Raw genomic sequence first — 16,873 nt, forward strand, 5'->3', positions numbered from 1 at the left:
ACATGCAAGCTATCCCCAATTAAACGTTTTCCTTCCTAAGAGTTGTCTTTGTCGAGGTGAAGAAAGTCATAGCAACAGAAACCCTAAGATAGTATCTATTTTTATTGTTGTCACAAAAGGTAATGATGTTGCCTCAAATCTTTTTATATATAGTGTAATTTATTTTCAAAGTAATTTCCTCTGCAAATTAAAACTTGTGACCACAAGTGGGTTTCAAGTATCCTATGGATCAGATCGCAAGCTTAAACCACACTATCCAGAAGCATCTGTGAACTCTTTTCATGACAGAGGCTGAGCTTCCCCTTTTCCACCTGCCATATTCCAGAAGACTTCAAAAATAATAAACAAAAGGACAACCATAGTGGCCAACATAAGACTAACATTTTCTTTAAATGTGCCTGGACTCAGGCTGTTTTCAATACATCTGCTTAGAATTCCCACCTCCACCGCAAGGCATTCTTCAGTTTTAATATTAGTTTTAGAAGCTTGATGGCACATGTTGGGAAATGGTAAGATGATAATGGAAAAGGACTACCAATTCACTAGAATTTGTTGTCTAAAAGAACTTTGTGAATGTAGAACGCAAACTCACATGCTATACACATTGCAGACTGTCCTCCAGAAACTGACTTGTCTAGAGAAGTCCAATGACTTACCTTGAAGTTCTCCACTCCGACTGTAGAGCTCCCTTCTCTGTTCTCGGAGATAGGCGCTCATACTGATGGCATGGGAGGATGATTCAAACCTAAAATGCAGCACACAGTACCACACGATTAGGCCACACAGTGCCATCCATCTCTATGCTCCTAAAAAAAATTCTAGTCTATTCTGTATAACATTCCCTGGTATATCACAGTTATGACATTATGGCTATACCAGGAAAAGCCCAGAGACAGCTGCCCAAACCCTGCGTTATGGATAACATCCCTGCTAGAGTTCCTCTGCAGGAGTATTTGGATCTTTTCCTCATCATCCATTTCACCGAGAATAATTCTGAGCTCCTCCACGTCCAGTTACCTTCAGATCATCACTGCCAATGTCGTCATCATCATCTTAGAGCATGACCACATCTACAGCAACAAGAGTATCCTACAAAGTCATTCTATTTATGCTGTCACCCAAATCAACACCCATCACTGCCTAGCCACTGCCTCAGCAGACATATGGTTCTTCAGAGCAGTTTTCTTCCTGAATTGCTGAATTAAAAGATTAATGCACAGAGGATTCTAGAAAAGACCAGTGATATCAAAGAAGCAAGGCATCATTGGTCTCTATGTAAATGTTCTAAAAAGACTGTTTCCAAATGGCTGCTAGTTTTTAGCCTGCCCTAGAGCACCATTTAAGTATGCTCTAGGAACTGTTTACAAAGGTCAGAAATATGGAACAGACAAGTGATAAAGAATGGGTCTCTAAAAGCTAAAACAAGGAAGACAAAACAAATCAGTCATAAAGACTGATTTTTATACTTGTATACCTTACAAGTATAAAAAAACAAGTAAAATTATGACTATATCAAATAGCAAATCCTTTGATGAGTAACAGATTCCATTTCATAACTGAGATTTTCAAAGCCAGGATAAGAAGCTGGCAAAAGAAGGAATCCTTCTAAGAATTTTTCCTCTAAAGGGTCAACAACATGGGGAAAAAGCAACAGAGTCCGTGGACTCAGTGACTGGCAGCAACAAGAAAGGAGCATCATTCTCTTAATCATGTCCCTTTTATCCAGTCCTTGACAAGGGGAATGAATACCAAGATGAGTATCAGCCTGTGAAGGAAATACTCCAGTTACTTGATCGGCTTTCCGCACCCCACCAAGAACTAAGAGGCACCAAAGAGCCGGAAGGAAGGCAAAGTGCGCAGTACTTCAAAAGTGCCACCTGCCAGTCAAGTGCAGAGAAGAAGCCGCTGACCTCCAAAAAGCATGCTGACAGCTATTGATCAGAGAGAGCAAAGGAAAAAACAAACTCTCAAGCAGAGAATAAAGAAGTAAATGTTGTACAATAAGAGAGAACTTAAACACAATTAACCTTGGCTAAGGGCAATTAAAGAGGGTAATAAAGTCCTTCGCAGATTCGATGGAAACAGATTATAGCTCTTCACAATCTGAGTCCTTTATGACTTGATAGGTTTGCTATTCATGAATTTTCTTTATGTTTGCAACAAGTCATACACTGAGATAATTTTATAGCAAAAGAGGCATGAGAGATTCTTTAGTCTCACCTCCTTATTTGACAGCCAAAGCCACTGAGGCAAGCTCAGACATAAGACCTACTCAGGCCTGAATGGCTCATTAACTGTAGAACCAAGTTAAAAGTGAGCAGATCTGTTTAACTGACCAAATCTGGGACAATAATGAGTTTTATTTCTCCTCAATAATAATAAATTTTTTAAGAATTATTTAACATTTTTAATTTCTAACAATTAGGGGCTGCCCCTCCCCCACTCCCCACACCCACCCCTATCACACAATTTAGCCAAAACTGAATGACTGGACATGTGTGCATGGTCTGGGGCAAAGACAGTGATGGCTGAGAGCATGATATGTGAAAACCCTGAAGCCTGCTTTCTGCAGGAGTTTAGAAGGTAATATTGCTTAGTTCTTGTTGTCAACGTGACACAACCTGAAAAAAGAGAACATCAAGAAAGAACAGCCTTGATCAGATGGCCATCTGTTTTTAGTGCTAACTGGTGTAGAAGGGCCTAGCCCACGGTGGGTGTCAACAGGCTCAGGCAAGGAGACCTGCACTGTATTAAAAAGTTGTCTGAAAAGCCCAGAGAGGGAGAGAGCAAATAAGTAAGCAGTGTTATCCTGGTCCTTCACAGACAGCTCCTGCCCTGAGTTCCTCAATAATGGTCTAATCTGGAAATCTAAGCCAAATATGCCCCTTCCTCCCCAGTGTGCTTTTGGTCTTAGTATTTATCACAGAAAGAACAAGTACATAGGGCAAATGGTAAGTGTAGCTTTTAAAGGAGAAAGAACTAGGGAGGGAAGGAGAGAGAGAAACTGAGGGACAGAAGAAAGGGACAACAGTGTGCCTGCACACAAAACAGGAGTGCAAGCCTGAAGAGAGAACAGCACTGAAGTGTGCGCGCATGTGTGTGTGTGTGTGTATGTACATACACACATATATGTTCTTGAGGCTTTTGAAGTTATACTGCTATAAAAATATAATTTATAATCAAGTTCAAAGAATAAACAAATTTCAAGTTTAAAATCTAAGTAAAAATATGAAAAAATAGACAACATGCTTATTTCTTTTAATTTTTTTCCTTTTTGCAAATAAAATTATATGGTGGCTTCTGAAGATCATCATTCAAATTGGGTATTGTTAAGCTCAAAGACCATGAACACACAGACCCTTGGTAAGTGTAGTTGCTGTGTTCTTTTAATATCCTTGTTTGAGCATTTCTGTGGGGAGGTGGGGGGGGGGAACCCGTCTCTGCAGGCTACTGTGATTTGTCAGTGACGTTAAGACTTTTTACCCTCAACCAGCTGGAGATGGGAACTGGATTTCAGGGTGAAAGATAACATCAGACTTAACTTATAAACTCTTAACTGTCACCAAGAAATCCACATCCTGAGCACATGGCTTGGTAGAGTTCACTAAGATGGTAATTAAGAAAAAAAAATTTTTAATTTTTGGATTGTTCCTATATTCAAAACAGAGGTTCTTTTTTGGCACTTGGGGCTTTTTCAAGGATAACATATTTCATTTCCTTTAATTTCATATAAAATTCTCCAGAAATACCTGGGAAGTTTCACTTTTCTTGATTTTGTATAAAATTCCCAGAAATGAGCTTTTAAAATGTACTCAGAATTATAGATAGTCCGACAGCCATTCCAAAACAGCCACTTTACCTGACAGAAGGCAACAGGAGACAAATTGCTCCAAGGCAGTTTCAGCTAGTAAATGTGTGGCTGTGAATGGTGGAGAAGGCCCCACCCCCTCAGAGCTGGCTCATCACAACTTGCTAGCACTCCACACTGTGATACATACTTGAAAAGAGAATTCTTTGGCCTTTGTGGTTTCTTCTTGGCAAAAAAGGCTGCAAACTCTCGTCCAGTACTGGCATAGCTTAGTTGAGCTGATGGCTCGGATGCAGTACGTGTGTTCTTCATATCCAAATACTCTGTCAACAGCATCTGTACGATCACAATGAGGAGTTGAATTTATTGTACAAATATATTCTAAAACCTCATCCCAGACTTTCAGAATATATTAACCTAGATATTCATTCTTCTACACAAAGATATAAGAAAAGCTTTATTACGGCCATAAAATAATATCCCTGTTAGCAATTCAGAAGGAGCAGGAGTTTATAGGCATTGGAACATGCCAGGTAGCATGCTGAGTGAATTCGTCAACATTCTTCTTCACTTAGCATGTAATCCTTATTATTCCAAAGTACAGCATTAGCAGCAATGGCCTAATATTTACTGAGCACTTACTGTGCTCTAGGCAAAGCATTAATCTGTTTAGATGTGGTACGTTGTGGGTTCAGAGAGGTTCAGGAGCAAAGTAGTCCCAGGTGGACTAATGGCAGGGTCCATGCTGTGACCCTTGATTCTGCCAGCACTATATATAAGCACGGCAGCAAGCCTATCAAGGAAGGCCTAGGAAGTGGGGCTGAATAAGGTATTCCTAACCTGCAATGGCTTAATAAAACTGCTATTTACCTTGAAATGATGGAAAAAAAAAAAAGAAGCGACTTCCAAAAGGTACGCCTTATAAGATCAACTCACTACAGAGCCACAAGGATTGCAGCCTGTGCTAGGATGAAGCGTATTTATCAGAATTCTAAACACATCCATGAAAAAATAGAAATCTGGAACAGAAAGCACAATAGTTCCTAAGCATATCTAATAACAATAATGCAGTTAAACTTGTTTATATCATTAAAAAAAAAAGCCTACCTATGAGTCAAGGAAACGCTCTCAGAGAGACAAGGTCTCATCTGATTATTTGCTCACTCATTGAACATTAACTGTTTTGAGTATCATCCTCATTGAAAATGCACTTCTGAAGTCTATGAGCATTACTTAGTAAGTTGGAGGGTGACTAAGCCTCTGCCACAAGCAAATGTACTACTCAGTATTTAAACATCAGAAGGTTTTTTTTTAAACATTAGCTTTCTTTTGAGTCTCAAATCTATGAAGTCTGAATTTCTCACTATATTTTGTACTTGAAAATGTAGAATTAGTATCAGGTCTTAAAACTGCAAATGGCCCAATTTCAACCTGGTCTGAGTGACTCCCAACCCTGTTCAGGGCCAGGATGTTCCACAAAGCTGTACATTCAAACTCTCTTTAAGACAGCACTAGAAGTATGAACAGCTTCCTTTTAATAAAAGTTGTACAGGAAAAACATAAAATATTGTAACAGAGTGGGGAAATGCTTTACATATTTATGGGACTGCTGTTGGAGTACTATCCACCAAGTGCATAAAACAATACAGTGACAAACATCATCTCTGCTCAGTATCACTCAACTATCTAGGATGAGGGAGACACTGATCTGAAACTACATGTACAGCTCAACAGAGGACCTTGATCAAGCTGTGGGCCGAGAGCTGCTAGAGAGAAACTCAAGTATAAATGACCAAAGGAAACCTCGAAAACTCAAAACTAATGTCAAAGTGATACAGCATAGAAAGGTCTTTACTAATTCAGTGTCGAGTGTTGGGACTTAACACCAGTACAACAGAGATTACAAGCAATTGTAAGGCATTGCTTAATGTCGCAGGACTGAACAGCTGGCCTTGCACAATAAATCACTGACCAAGCAGGACATAACTAACATCATTCCCAAACCCAGTATCTTACGATCAGTGTTCCTTCCCCACATCAGTAACATCCCTGAATTATTGCCTCGCAGCTCTGTTTGTCGGCTACTTACTCCATCAGTTTATCACTATCTTTAAACAGATTGTACTTCCATCTTCTCAACAAAACTTACCTTGGGTCATTATGTGCTATCTGTAATCTTTAATTCCTTTTTGTCTTTAGGTTCCTAAGTTCTAAAAGTATCCTTCACATCTACTGTTTTCTTTGCCATGATATGGTTTACTGCTGATGTCTCTTACAAATTATATTCCCATATGTGTAAGTGTATGCTTGACTTAACTTTACTCACATTTCAATAGTAAAAATCAAATTTGCTAAAACTTAAATTGCTTTCAGATACAAGCAGCTCTTCATTCAATTGACATCTTATTTTAACACATTTTTTATCCTCACTTACCTCCTAATGTAGGACTGCTTTATTAATTTTTAATTATAATATAATCAAATCATTTTCAACTTTCCCTTTTCTCCCCTAACAGTTACTAGGTGTCCCCTTCCTTGTTCTCTATATGAATTTGAATATGATATATATTCCTGAATCCATAAACACAATTTGCTATATAATGTAAGCTATATATGTATTATATATTTATGCATATCATATGTATGCATGTATGTATGTATGCATACATGTATGTATGCATACATGTATGTATGTATGTATGATCTTGGGGCTAGTAATGGAACCTAACCAACTACCCAAGGCTAGTGAAATAATGAATCTCGAAAGAGAACCTATAACAACTACCTTACTAAACCAGTATGATCCCTAACAACATGCTTAATATTTATTCTTTTTCCCACAATTAGTCTAGTTATAACCTCTCATCACAGAAATTTCTCTTTGAAACAGATAGAGATCATTAGAAAAAACCTTAACTGATCAAATGTAGAGAACTAGAGACTGTGTGATGATGCCCAGTCCCAACTGATATATCTACAAACACAATTCTTGCACCAAAGCACTGTCTTTTGATACATTCTAATGTGTCCTCATTGACAATGACTTTGTTACCTCTTTATATGTATAGCCATTCCTGTCCCCTCTAACAAGTTAGTTCTTTCATATAGTTTTCCTCAAAAAGTCTTGGCTTCCCTAACTATTCCAGTACTTCCAAACATTAGATCCTTCTGGGTTCAAAATATATTTCCTTTGAATTGTACTGCATTTCCCCCAGCAATGTGAAGCCAATACTCCAGTCAAGTCTACCTACTGCAATTATTTCATATATAATGCCTTATCATCTTTGCAATCCTAGAATAGATCATCCATACCACTAATAAATAAATCCTCCGAAGAATAGTGCCAGTATTTTCCCTTCAGCAACTCTTTTGCAGGACACACTCTCTTTCTCAGCCAGCTGTTCCCTTCTCTGAACCCCAAAAGCAACATTTTCCACATTGCTAAGTAGTTACCAAAAATTCCCTATTACTGTAAGCTCATAATTTATATGTTAGTTATAACATTATATTTATTTATTTCTATTATAGAGTCAGTCATGCAACAAACACCATTTCTTATATATTAAATTAAGGTATGAAATGTGATTAAATCTTTAACACATAGGCTGCTATATGCAAACTGAAGACAGCCTAGAAAGTAAAGCAAATCCAATATCTAAATTAGTCCTCAATATACAAATCTGTGAAGCTGGAGAGACGGCTCAGCAGTTAAGAGCACTGAGTGCTCTTCCAGAGGTCCTGAGTTCAATTTCCCAGCAACCACATGGTAGCTCACAACGATCTGTAATGGGATCCGATGCCCTCTTCTGGTGTGTCTGAAGACAGAGACAGTGTACTCACATATATAAAATAAATATTAAAAAAAAATACACAAATCTGTAAAACAAGTAAAACCCAAAAGGGAAAGACATGATCAAGACCATAGGCAAAATGGCTGTGGCACTAATTTGCTACATCGTGTTTGACTCTGTTTCCAACCCCATTTATGACTAACTAAAAATACTTTCTTGTAATCAAGTTACATTTTCCTTAGTTAAAAAATTAGGAAAGGTACAGCTTTAAATATCTCAAAAAAGAACTATAAATGTTTATAAATTCATAAACTGCTGAAAATGTGACTGGATTGGGTAAGTAAAGTCTTCTAAATTAAAATCTTGACACAAGCATCAGGCGCCTGGGAGTGACATGTAACTAGCAGCACAGAGCATGGAGCACAGAGCACTGATAGGATGTGTTCAACCCCAAGCATCAAACTAAAATAAAATAATAAAGTTACATAATTTCATGATTATTCTATATCTTGATAAGTAATGCAGGGTATCTTCCAAACTGCAAATACATATTTTAAGCACATATGTGTACGTTCAAAATTCCATTTTACCAATGCCATATAAAACCAAAACTCTGGAACAAAAATCATTACATTTAAAATACAATATATCCATCCAAGAAAATTTATACAAGCTAATCCCACATTCCTCAGGCTCTGGATCCCCTCCTATTTCAGGCACTAATTTTCTTTATATTTTAAATAGCAAAAACAATTAAAATTATTGATTTAGAGTTCAAGATGCCAAAGTTTATGAGTGTTTTACATTGAACTTGTAAGACTTTGATGTGTCAAAATGAAGAGAAGAAACACAAAGACACAGTTGGAAAGAATGTTGAAATCTATATATCTTCAAATGAGACCACAATTTAACGTATGTTTGAGGACCTAGAATGCTGAATGGCTCTCTTGACAAAGTAAGGATGTATACAGCATTAAAGAATAGAGAAATTGAAGTGAAGGCAAGCAGACCTGCTACTGTAGTCTTGGATTAGCAGTTGCCACTGTGTTAGCTAGAAATTCCATGATGTAATGAAGCGACAAAATTCTGGAATTGATAAATTCCTGAAATACTAATAACATCACTGTGAATGAACTCCCCACTTACCATTTAATCTTACTTATTTAACACATTATCTATGGGAAGTTTGTAGTTATGCATTCAGAGTTTTCTAAAACTAAATATGAAATTTGTAGGCTTGTTATTAACATGACTCTACATGTAAGGGGAAGATGCCTTTCAATGTGTAAGGAAAAAGAGCTTTGAGAACTTGAGAGTTTCCTGTGGTAGTATTAACTCCGTCTTCTTTTCAGCATCTTTTTATGTAACTTCTCCTTAGTCTTATAATAACAACTAGCTGTATCTATCTTGCCATTAGCACTTCGATGAGTAGAACAGATTAGTATTACTCATCAAGAGCCTCACAGCCAAATGTAAGATATTTCCAAAAGAGGCTGGCTGGCCATTTGCCTAATGCTAGGTTAGTGGTAGAACTAAGGATTCCATATTCACACGGTAATGAAATGAAACATTCAAGAAAATGGCACTTTAAGAAAGCTTTTTGTTTATTTAGCTCATAGTTCATACACATATGTACAGACTTGTTCATATATGTGTGTACACATCTACATTGCATAGATTATGCACTGTGATAATAAATCTGAGTAACACTTCTTTATAGACATTATGATCCTGCCTTTCAGGAGATTACTTTCCACCTTTCCTATGGACACACCTATGTCACTCCAGTTAAAACCTGTGCAGCTACCGCAGTTTCTCCAAGGCTTCCCATGCAGGGGTTTGTTTTCCTTCTTTTGTGTTTTGTTTTGTTTTGTCTGGTTCCTGTTCCTGGGCTTTTGTAACCTTCTCTCTGAGTTCAAGCCGAAGCTTTTCTTTGTATCTCTGTTACCTAGCATGGCATCATGTGCGTCCGCTTGCTAGTGGGTTACCTAAATTGAAAGTACTATAATCTAAAGGGCAGCTCCTCACTGATGTTCCCCATCCACAGATGAGCTCCCCAGGGTAGGCTACAGCACCCACGGGCAAACTTCAGGCTCTCTCAGGTACATTAATTTACTCACATCATGGGAGTAGCATTTATTAAATTTCTGCTCCAATGCGATAAGTGCTACCCTAATGACCCCAAAGAGTTAATGCATCTTGGAAAAGAGCCAAATTGCTCTCTGGAGACAGTTTATTGAATTAAGTGCCCAAGACCCAGCATTTTCAATTAGCAGTTTAGTTACTAAAGACTCTTTCATATTGGTTATCTGTAACACGTGACTATTGACACACATTAAAAATCGCTTATAATTCATTCAAAATGAGATCTCAGAAATAACAGGTACAGAACCAGATTCAATTAACATTTATTTGAATCTACAGAGTGCTAGGAAGTATGCTGAGTATTGTTCTATTGGGGTTTGAGAGGAACACTGTTAAGACTGGGAGGTAATGAAATTTGAAAGTACTAAGAATATAGCACCTGGATACAGAGATTTAAAAAAAAGGAGTCCACAAAGAAAACTTCAATTGCCTTATCCAGAATCAAGTCCCTATGTATCCTACTCTGAATACACATGTCTACTGGCCCTAACTAAGAAGGTCTTCCTGGACACTTAAGCTCTTCCGCTCCTGTAAGAGCAACCAGTTCCCATCTTGTCCACAGAATCATTTCTGTACCTTTAAGTACTTCCAGGATCACCAGCAACCATCACAGATGTTTTCCCAGACCTGGCAGTTAACCATCTACAGTTGTATATTTAACTTTTACCTATGACTTAACCTTCGATTATAACTTGATAAGAAAGCATTCTGCCTAAAACTCTGTATTACCACAATTTCATATAAGGCTCAAGTATCATTTTAAAATTCTTTGCCATTAAAACCCAATTAACATCACTCACTCTAGACTTCTTGCGAGCTTACATTTACAAGAAAAATTTTATCTCTAACATAAAATTTCACACCTATATTAGTTTTATGATTAGATATACTATTTATACAAAGAAGATACCCAGTAATTCAAAACATGAAACTAAATTATTTCATTTATCTGTTACAAATCAGGTTAATAATAAATTAAAAAGTCAATCAAATGAACTATATTGAGGATTTAAATTAGTATATAGTACAGATAGAAACTCTAGGGTCCAAAAATGAAGAACTGATAATTCTGGTGTAAAATTTAATTATTTTAGATTCATTTTCTCATCTAAATTTATTTTTGATACCTCCTTATTTTATTCTGATCTCTTACTCAAAAACAATGTCTGATCATAAAAATTTCACAATACTGAAATATATAAAATATCCAATAAAAAAAGAAATATATGAAGGTGCAAGTATTCTTTAAGAGTAGCTATATGCAATATATATTGCTGACTTGCCTCTTTTCATGTCTGATCTCATTGTTTTACTTCTCAATTCTAAATACTAAACAGCAGTGCACTGACGTGCATAAAGTACCTTAGTACATACATGCACTCATCGATGGGAACTAATTCTGTTCCTAAATGAAATAAAAACAAACTGTGCTTCATAGACAGCATAGGATCCAATATAACCCTTTCTTCTTTGAATTATTTGCACCCATCAACACACATGTCAGCCTATATATTATACTATATGCCTCTGTACCAAGTAGCTTTCCTCCCTCCTGCACTTATAACTCAAGGGCGATAGCTGAAGTACCTGACTTTTGAAAAGAGTAACATACCTGAATTACATTTCTAATAATTTATCCAATGGAGAGAAGGTAGAAATTCAATAACGAAGGATGATGAATGTGATCACACACAACATGAGACTGCACACCTGTTAACAGGACTGAAGAATAATACATGGAGGAGAGGGTGGGCCTGGCACTTGCATTTCCGCAGAGCAACGCACCTCCACCTAGCCTGGGCACCGTGCTCCCACTTTGTAATGAGCTCATGGTAGAAAGCAAGTCAGAGAGAAGGAAAAGACAGCAAACTATTTAAATGCAACCATGTTAACGCAGAAGCAATACAATACAACTCATGTACTTCATGTTCTCTGCTAATTGCTTAAGACATTCTGCTATAGACAGCAACAGTAGCCAGATCCTAGTCTTCTTTAAATGCCAGCTCTTAATAGCAAACCCCCAAAAGGTCTTAATTGCATTTACCAGGAGCTCATGAACTTTAAAAGTTGTTAATCAGATTTCCATGTAAATGGAATAACGATTAAAGGTTAAGTACAGGTTTCTGAAATTTCAGAAGTTGAGAATATATTGCCCTTCATGGGGGGAGGGCATCAGCCTTGACAAGAACTAAACATCTTAATTAAACATGCAAAACTACCAAGCTTATTTTTGTATGAAGTTCTATTTCCAAATGTCAAAGTTAATCATGCACTTGACTAAAATGTGGAATATTCTCGCTGCCAGAGAAGAAACACTGTAGTATTGTAGTATTCTTTTGTGAGAAAACATCTCCAAGTCTCCAAATTTCCTCTGCTGTCCTCCTGCAGCTGATCTTCACCTATGCTACAGGGAACCCGAAGAATCACATGGAAATTCCATCTACACAGAGATTTTAATTGCTCTCCATCTCAGTAGTAATCCAAAGCCACAGGTTTTTTTTTCCAGTTTCATATTTCTGTGATTTGGAGAAACATAAGGCACTTCCCCATAAATTCACTGCACCTGTGTCCCTGGAATGACATGTTGACAAATGAACATGACATCTCCTAAGACTCCAAGAAGAATTTATGATTCCTAGAAAGAATATATTTGATCAATTATAGTGTCATCACAGTTGAATGCAAAATCATGTGTTTGGAGTGCACATCACACAGTTTCTGAGGGCCTATGTTCTACCGTAAGATGAAGGAATCCTACGCCCCAGGCAGATGCTCACACCATCTCTTACTACGCCTTTCCAGTTCTCCAGCTGAATAGAAAACAGGTACAGGAAATGCTGATACAATAATAAGGAAAGATTTTGCACCATAAAAAATAAAGGACTCAAGCAATCAAAAGACATTTACATTATACTATCTAGCCAGGAAAAATAAATATTCTTTAATCCAGGTAAACATTTATGGCAAAAACAAACAAAAACACCTCAGAAACTCTATTGTCTCTAACTAAACTTTCAATTCTCCACTTGTACTCCTAAAAGTTTGAGAAAATTCTGTGTTGCTCAACATGAACTTCGCACAGCACTGTTTTATGTGTTTTTTTGATAAAGTCTGAATTCTTAGAGTTACTGTTAGAGCTACAGCTACGACCAGAGAACAGCCTTGGTGAGATTTATGTTGGATGATTCAATTCCACAAAGGTCAAAAAAAGCTTTGAAATACAGTTCACTAACGGAAGGGTCTCCTCAGTGTGAGGTCTATACAGAACAAGGGTGCTATGGACTGCCACAATAGGACTTACTAGATCAACAACAGCAACTAGAATGCCATGGATCAAAATTAGGAGATTAGCCTGCAAACAGACTCTCTCAGTAGAGAAGAATCCCATTCTCTTGATATGAGCCCAAGAGATAAAAAGGTTTTCATAACCATTCTCTTCCCTTCTTTTCTCCTTCCCTCATACAACAAGCTTTGTCATATACATACATGTGTGCACATGCACATATATGTGCCTGTGTGTGTTTTCACTATCAACTAAAACAATTAAACTTTTATGGAGATGAAATCTACAAGCTTGGAATCTTTTTCTATAAAATCAGGTTTACCCAACAAAATAGATAATCAGGACAGGTTTTCAATTTAAAAAAAAAAAGGAGGAAAGAAAAAGAAAGGAGTAGGGGACATAAAATTCCCAAGAATTGATATTTTAAGGAAAAATAAAACTCTTATCAATCAATCATCACTATAATATGTACAACAGGCCTCTAATCAGACTGGCAAGCTGCTGTCTCACCAAATCAAGATAGCTCACTCCACAGATCCTTACAAATTTTTTTTAAAAATTCATTTCCCTTTAAGTGAACTTCAGTCTCCTCTCATGGCCAACCACAAATATCAATATTCCACTGGTATTTCTGTCCACTCTGCAACACATATGCATGGTACTATAGGAAGTAATAGACACACACAAATGAAGTGTGCAGAGCTCTTCAGCTCAGGACTCTTCTATTCCAAGGAACAATGGCACCTTGTTTCTCTGGTCACGAACACAAATAATCATGAAGCAATACTCCCCAGGGCCACCCCAGCAACAGATTCCAGCCATTGTGTTGGTGCTTATCTGTCTCTATTCTATGACCTATTCCTATAATCCCATTCATTAGCAGAAACAGCATTCGTGAGTTTTTTTCTATGTGGTAGGAACTATAATTTGTCACCTATATGCAAAGGTGGAGTTGACTCAGGTCTACATACCACTTGTTATATGTTTCATCTTGGGCTCTAAGATATCTAACATATATGAACTTGGAAAGGCACATCTACAATTCAGTTCAAAATGACTATCTGCACCATTTAAAAGAGTCAGTGGAACTTCATCCAAATAGTTGCTTAAGCTTTCTGATACATCCAACACAGATTCTAAACTACAGGCTCTAGCACATAGTTACGATTGGATCTCCCAAAGTGGCTCACTTGAAGATCCCGTCCCTGAGAAGCTACCTGACAATGTGACCATGTGAATGTTAACTATGAATCTGTACTTTAGAAGGAAACAGTTTGTCAAACCTGAGAATGACATTCTTTCGTACCATGTAGACACAATTATTGCCTAATTTTTGGCTTTGGTATAACTACTGTTACTTCTGAACCCATTAAACAATAATGCCAAACTTTTAGAGCTACATGAGCCTCCAGTAGAATGTGGTAACCCATTTAAATATGATGGTTCCACAAATCAGTTCTAATGACATACAATCATAAGTTAGACAATGCAGAGCAGCAGGGAACCTCCACTTCGGCTACATTTGCTTTTCACTGATAAGAATATCTCTGAATAAGGGATCATGAATGAAGACAGAATGCTCCTCAGTTGACTACAGAATGTATAACTCAAGGGCATTCTGGCTGAGACCAAGAGAGAAGGAAAGAGACTAGCCACAAATGTATTTATTGTAATGTATAATCTCAGAGGCTAAATCTATTAAAATCAATAATTCTCAAATTAATAAATAATATTAGCCTATTATATGGGAGATGAGGACCAAGCTAACAGCTAAACTGCTGGATGTTATATAAAATTCTGCTATTTTTAATGTTTAATACACTGCTAGTACTATAGATAAATCATCTAATTTTTAAGTCAAAAATAGCAATGATTTAAATCTACAAGTGTAAATCTTGCATACTACACAGGCAGTTGTAAAGCTGGAGTCAGAGTTTATCCATGCAGACAACTGCTAAGTCAGCCATAGCCAGGAGCAGCAATTCACCTCTCCATCTACCACTTTAACATGCAGATTCCAACTCTGGAATAGCTACAAAGTGGCCCAGAACTCACTGCAATAAAAGAGGGTCTACAGGTCCAAAGTGAAAAATTAAAAGTATGTTTTCTTATTATGTCACATATTAGAAATATGTTCAGTTCTAAATGGGGATTTTATCATTTATAACCTTTAGCTTCACGATAAAGGTAGGAAACTATTAAAAACGAATGAATTTAAAATGCAAAAAAATTAAAATGGTTGTTTAAACATGGAAAAATTTTCCAGTTTGAAATAACATTTCCTACTCTCTTAAAAAATGAATACTTGGAGACTTTGAGTAGTCACAAATAAGTAACAGTGAAAGTATCATGGTGGCCTACACTGGTTTCCTTTAAGATTGACATTTGAAAACAGCCTGAATCATACAACTATGAACTTAATCAGATATTATTTTGAAATGCAAATTTTGCTAAATATGAATTAGTTTGAACTCAGCCGGCAAGCTATCTAAGAAAAAGCCCTGTGTCCTGTACCTGTGCTCTAACACCAGTATTAACAAAAGTTGTTCAATCAGAATGGCATGAATAAAGTACTTTAATAGGGGAAATCATCCTGTTTTCAAAATAAATTTATATACCAAACACCTAACTCTTCAATTGTATGAAAACTGTATACTACAATCAAAATCTTCAACAAGAATGTCATGATTGCTATCTAAGAGGTAATAGAATAAGAGCTTATAAACATCTATTCACAATTAATTTCCCAAGGAAATATTACTCAAATACATACAATAGAAAAAAATAAATGAATGCTTAAGAAAACTCTTTGTGTTTTTATATGCAAATACCATAAACGTCAACACTAGTTTCAGGAGGAACACAACTTCAACTGAATCACAGACAGGTATGAAAATTTCAATAAAGATTTTGATTTTTGAAGAGTATAAAATCTGTATAACTAAGAGCAACTAGAAAGAGGAAGCTGGGTGTGGGTATACATGCCGATAAGCACAGGACCTTGAGTTGAAGAAGAAAATCACATATTTGAGGCCAGTCTGACTACATAGCAAGTTTGAAGGCAGCCTGAACTATACAAGATAAACCTTACCAAGAAAGAAATTTATATGTATATATAATTTAAACATGTATATGCATATATGAATACCATCACAATTAGTAAGTGACAGATTTATTTTGATCACGTCACAGCAATGCAGACTAAATGGAATCTCCTCTAGATAGAGTAAGCATCAGAGCTCCATATTATCAATTATCTCCCAGAACTTCTCCTATGTAAATTTCTACTATATGGTATTCCACATACAATCTCATCAACCAGTATCATTAAAATAACTGAGCCTGACTAGAGAAGTGGAAACACACTTTTGCTTTCACAGAAAATGATTTCTGTAACCTTGTTGCATTATTTATAATTCACAGTGACTTTTATAGTCTCATGGTTGACTACAGATTTTTCTTAGTGATTTATGTTAGGCTTTTTTAAATCGTTGTTCATATTTATAACTTACTCTGCTTCTAGAAAAGGTAACAATCCTATCCATGTATATATGTCATGATAAGATTACAGACTGACAGAGGATGGACACAAGCAGATTTTACATACCGGAAAGATTGATGAACAACTGGTGATGCCATTATAAGACAATTTAATGGGGGGGGGGGGGGGGAGAGGAGGGAAAGAAATGAACCATAGAAGTGAACAACTAACCTCACACAGCAGAATTTTAAAAGCTATAACTCATTTGTTGCTCACTTGTTGACAGTAAACAAGAAGGTGAGTAGTTCACATATGTAAAGTTTTGTTGGCTATTCTGTCACTATTACTAAAAACATGTCTCCACA

The 16,873-nt window shown here is 36.6% G+C and overlaps 1 protein-coding gene across 2 annotated transcripts in view; it reads right to left on the reverse strand.

Moving 5' to 3' along the window:
• Nucleotides 1–16,873, reverse strand: part of Exoc4 (exocyst complex component 4) — a 711,678-nt gene that overhangs the window by 524,622 nt on the left and 170,183 nt on the right. For both annotated transcript variants that reach the window (XM_034519115.2, XM_076913572.1), the window contains exons 8-9: nt 3,999–4,144; nt 657–745 (exon numbers count right to left, since the gene is read on the reverse strand). In XM_034519115.2, the coding sequence (XP_034375006.1) occupies nt 657–745; nt 3,999–4,144 (235 nt within the window). The remainder of the gene's footprint in view (nt 1–656; nt 746–3,998; nt 4,145–16,873) is intronic.

Source organism: Arvicanthis niloticus, chromosome 15 (assembly GCF_011762505.2).
Source record: "Arvicanthis niloticus isolate mArvNil1 chromosome 15, mArvNil1.pat.X, whole genome shotgun sequence".
Classification (NCBI taxonomy): Eukaryota; Metazoa; Chordata; class Mammalia; order Rodentia; family Muridae; genus Arvicanthis; species Arvicanthis niloticus.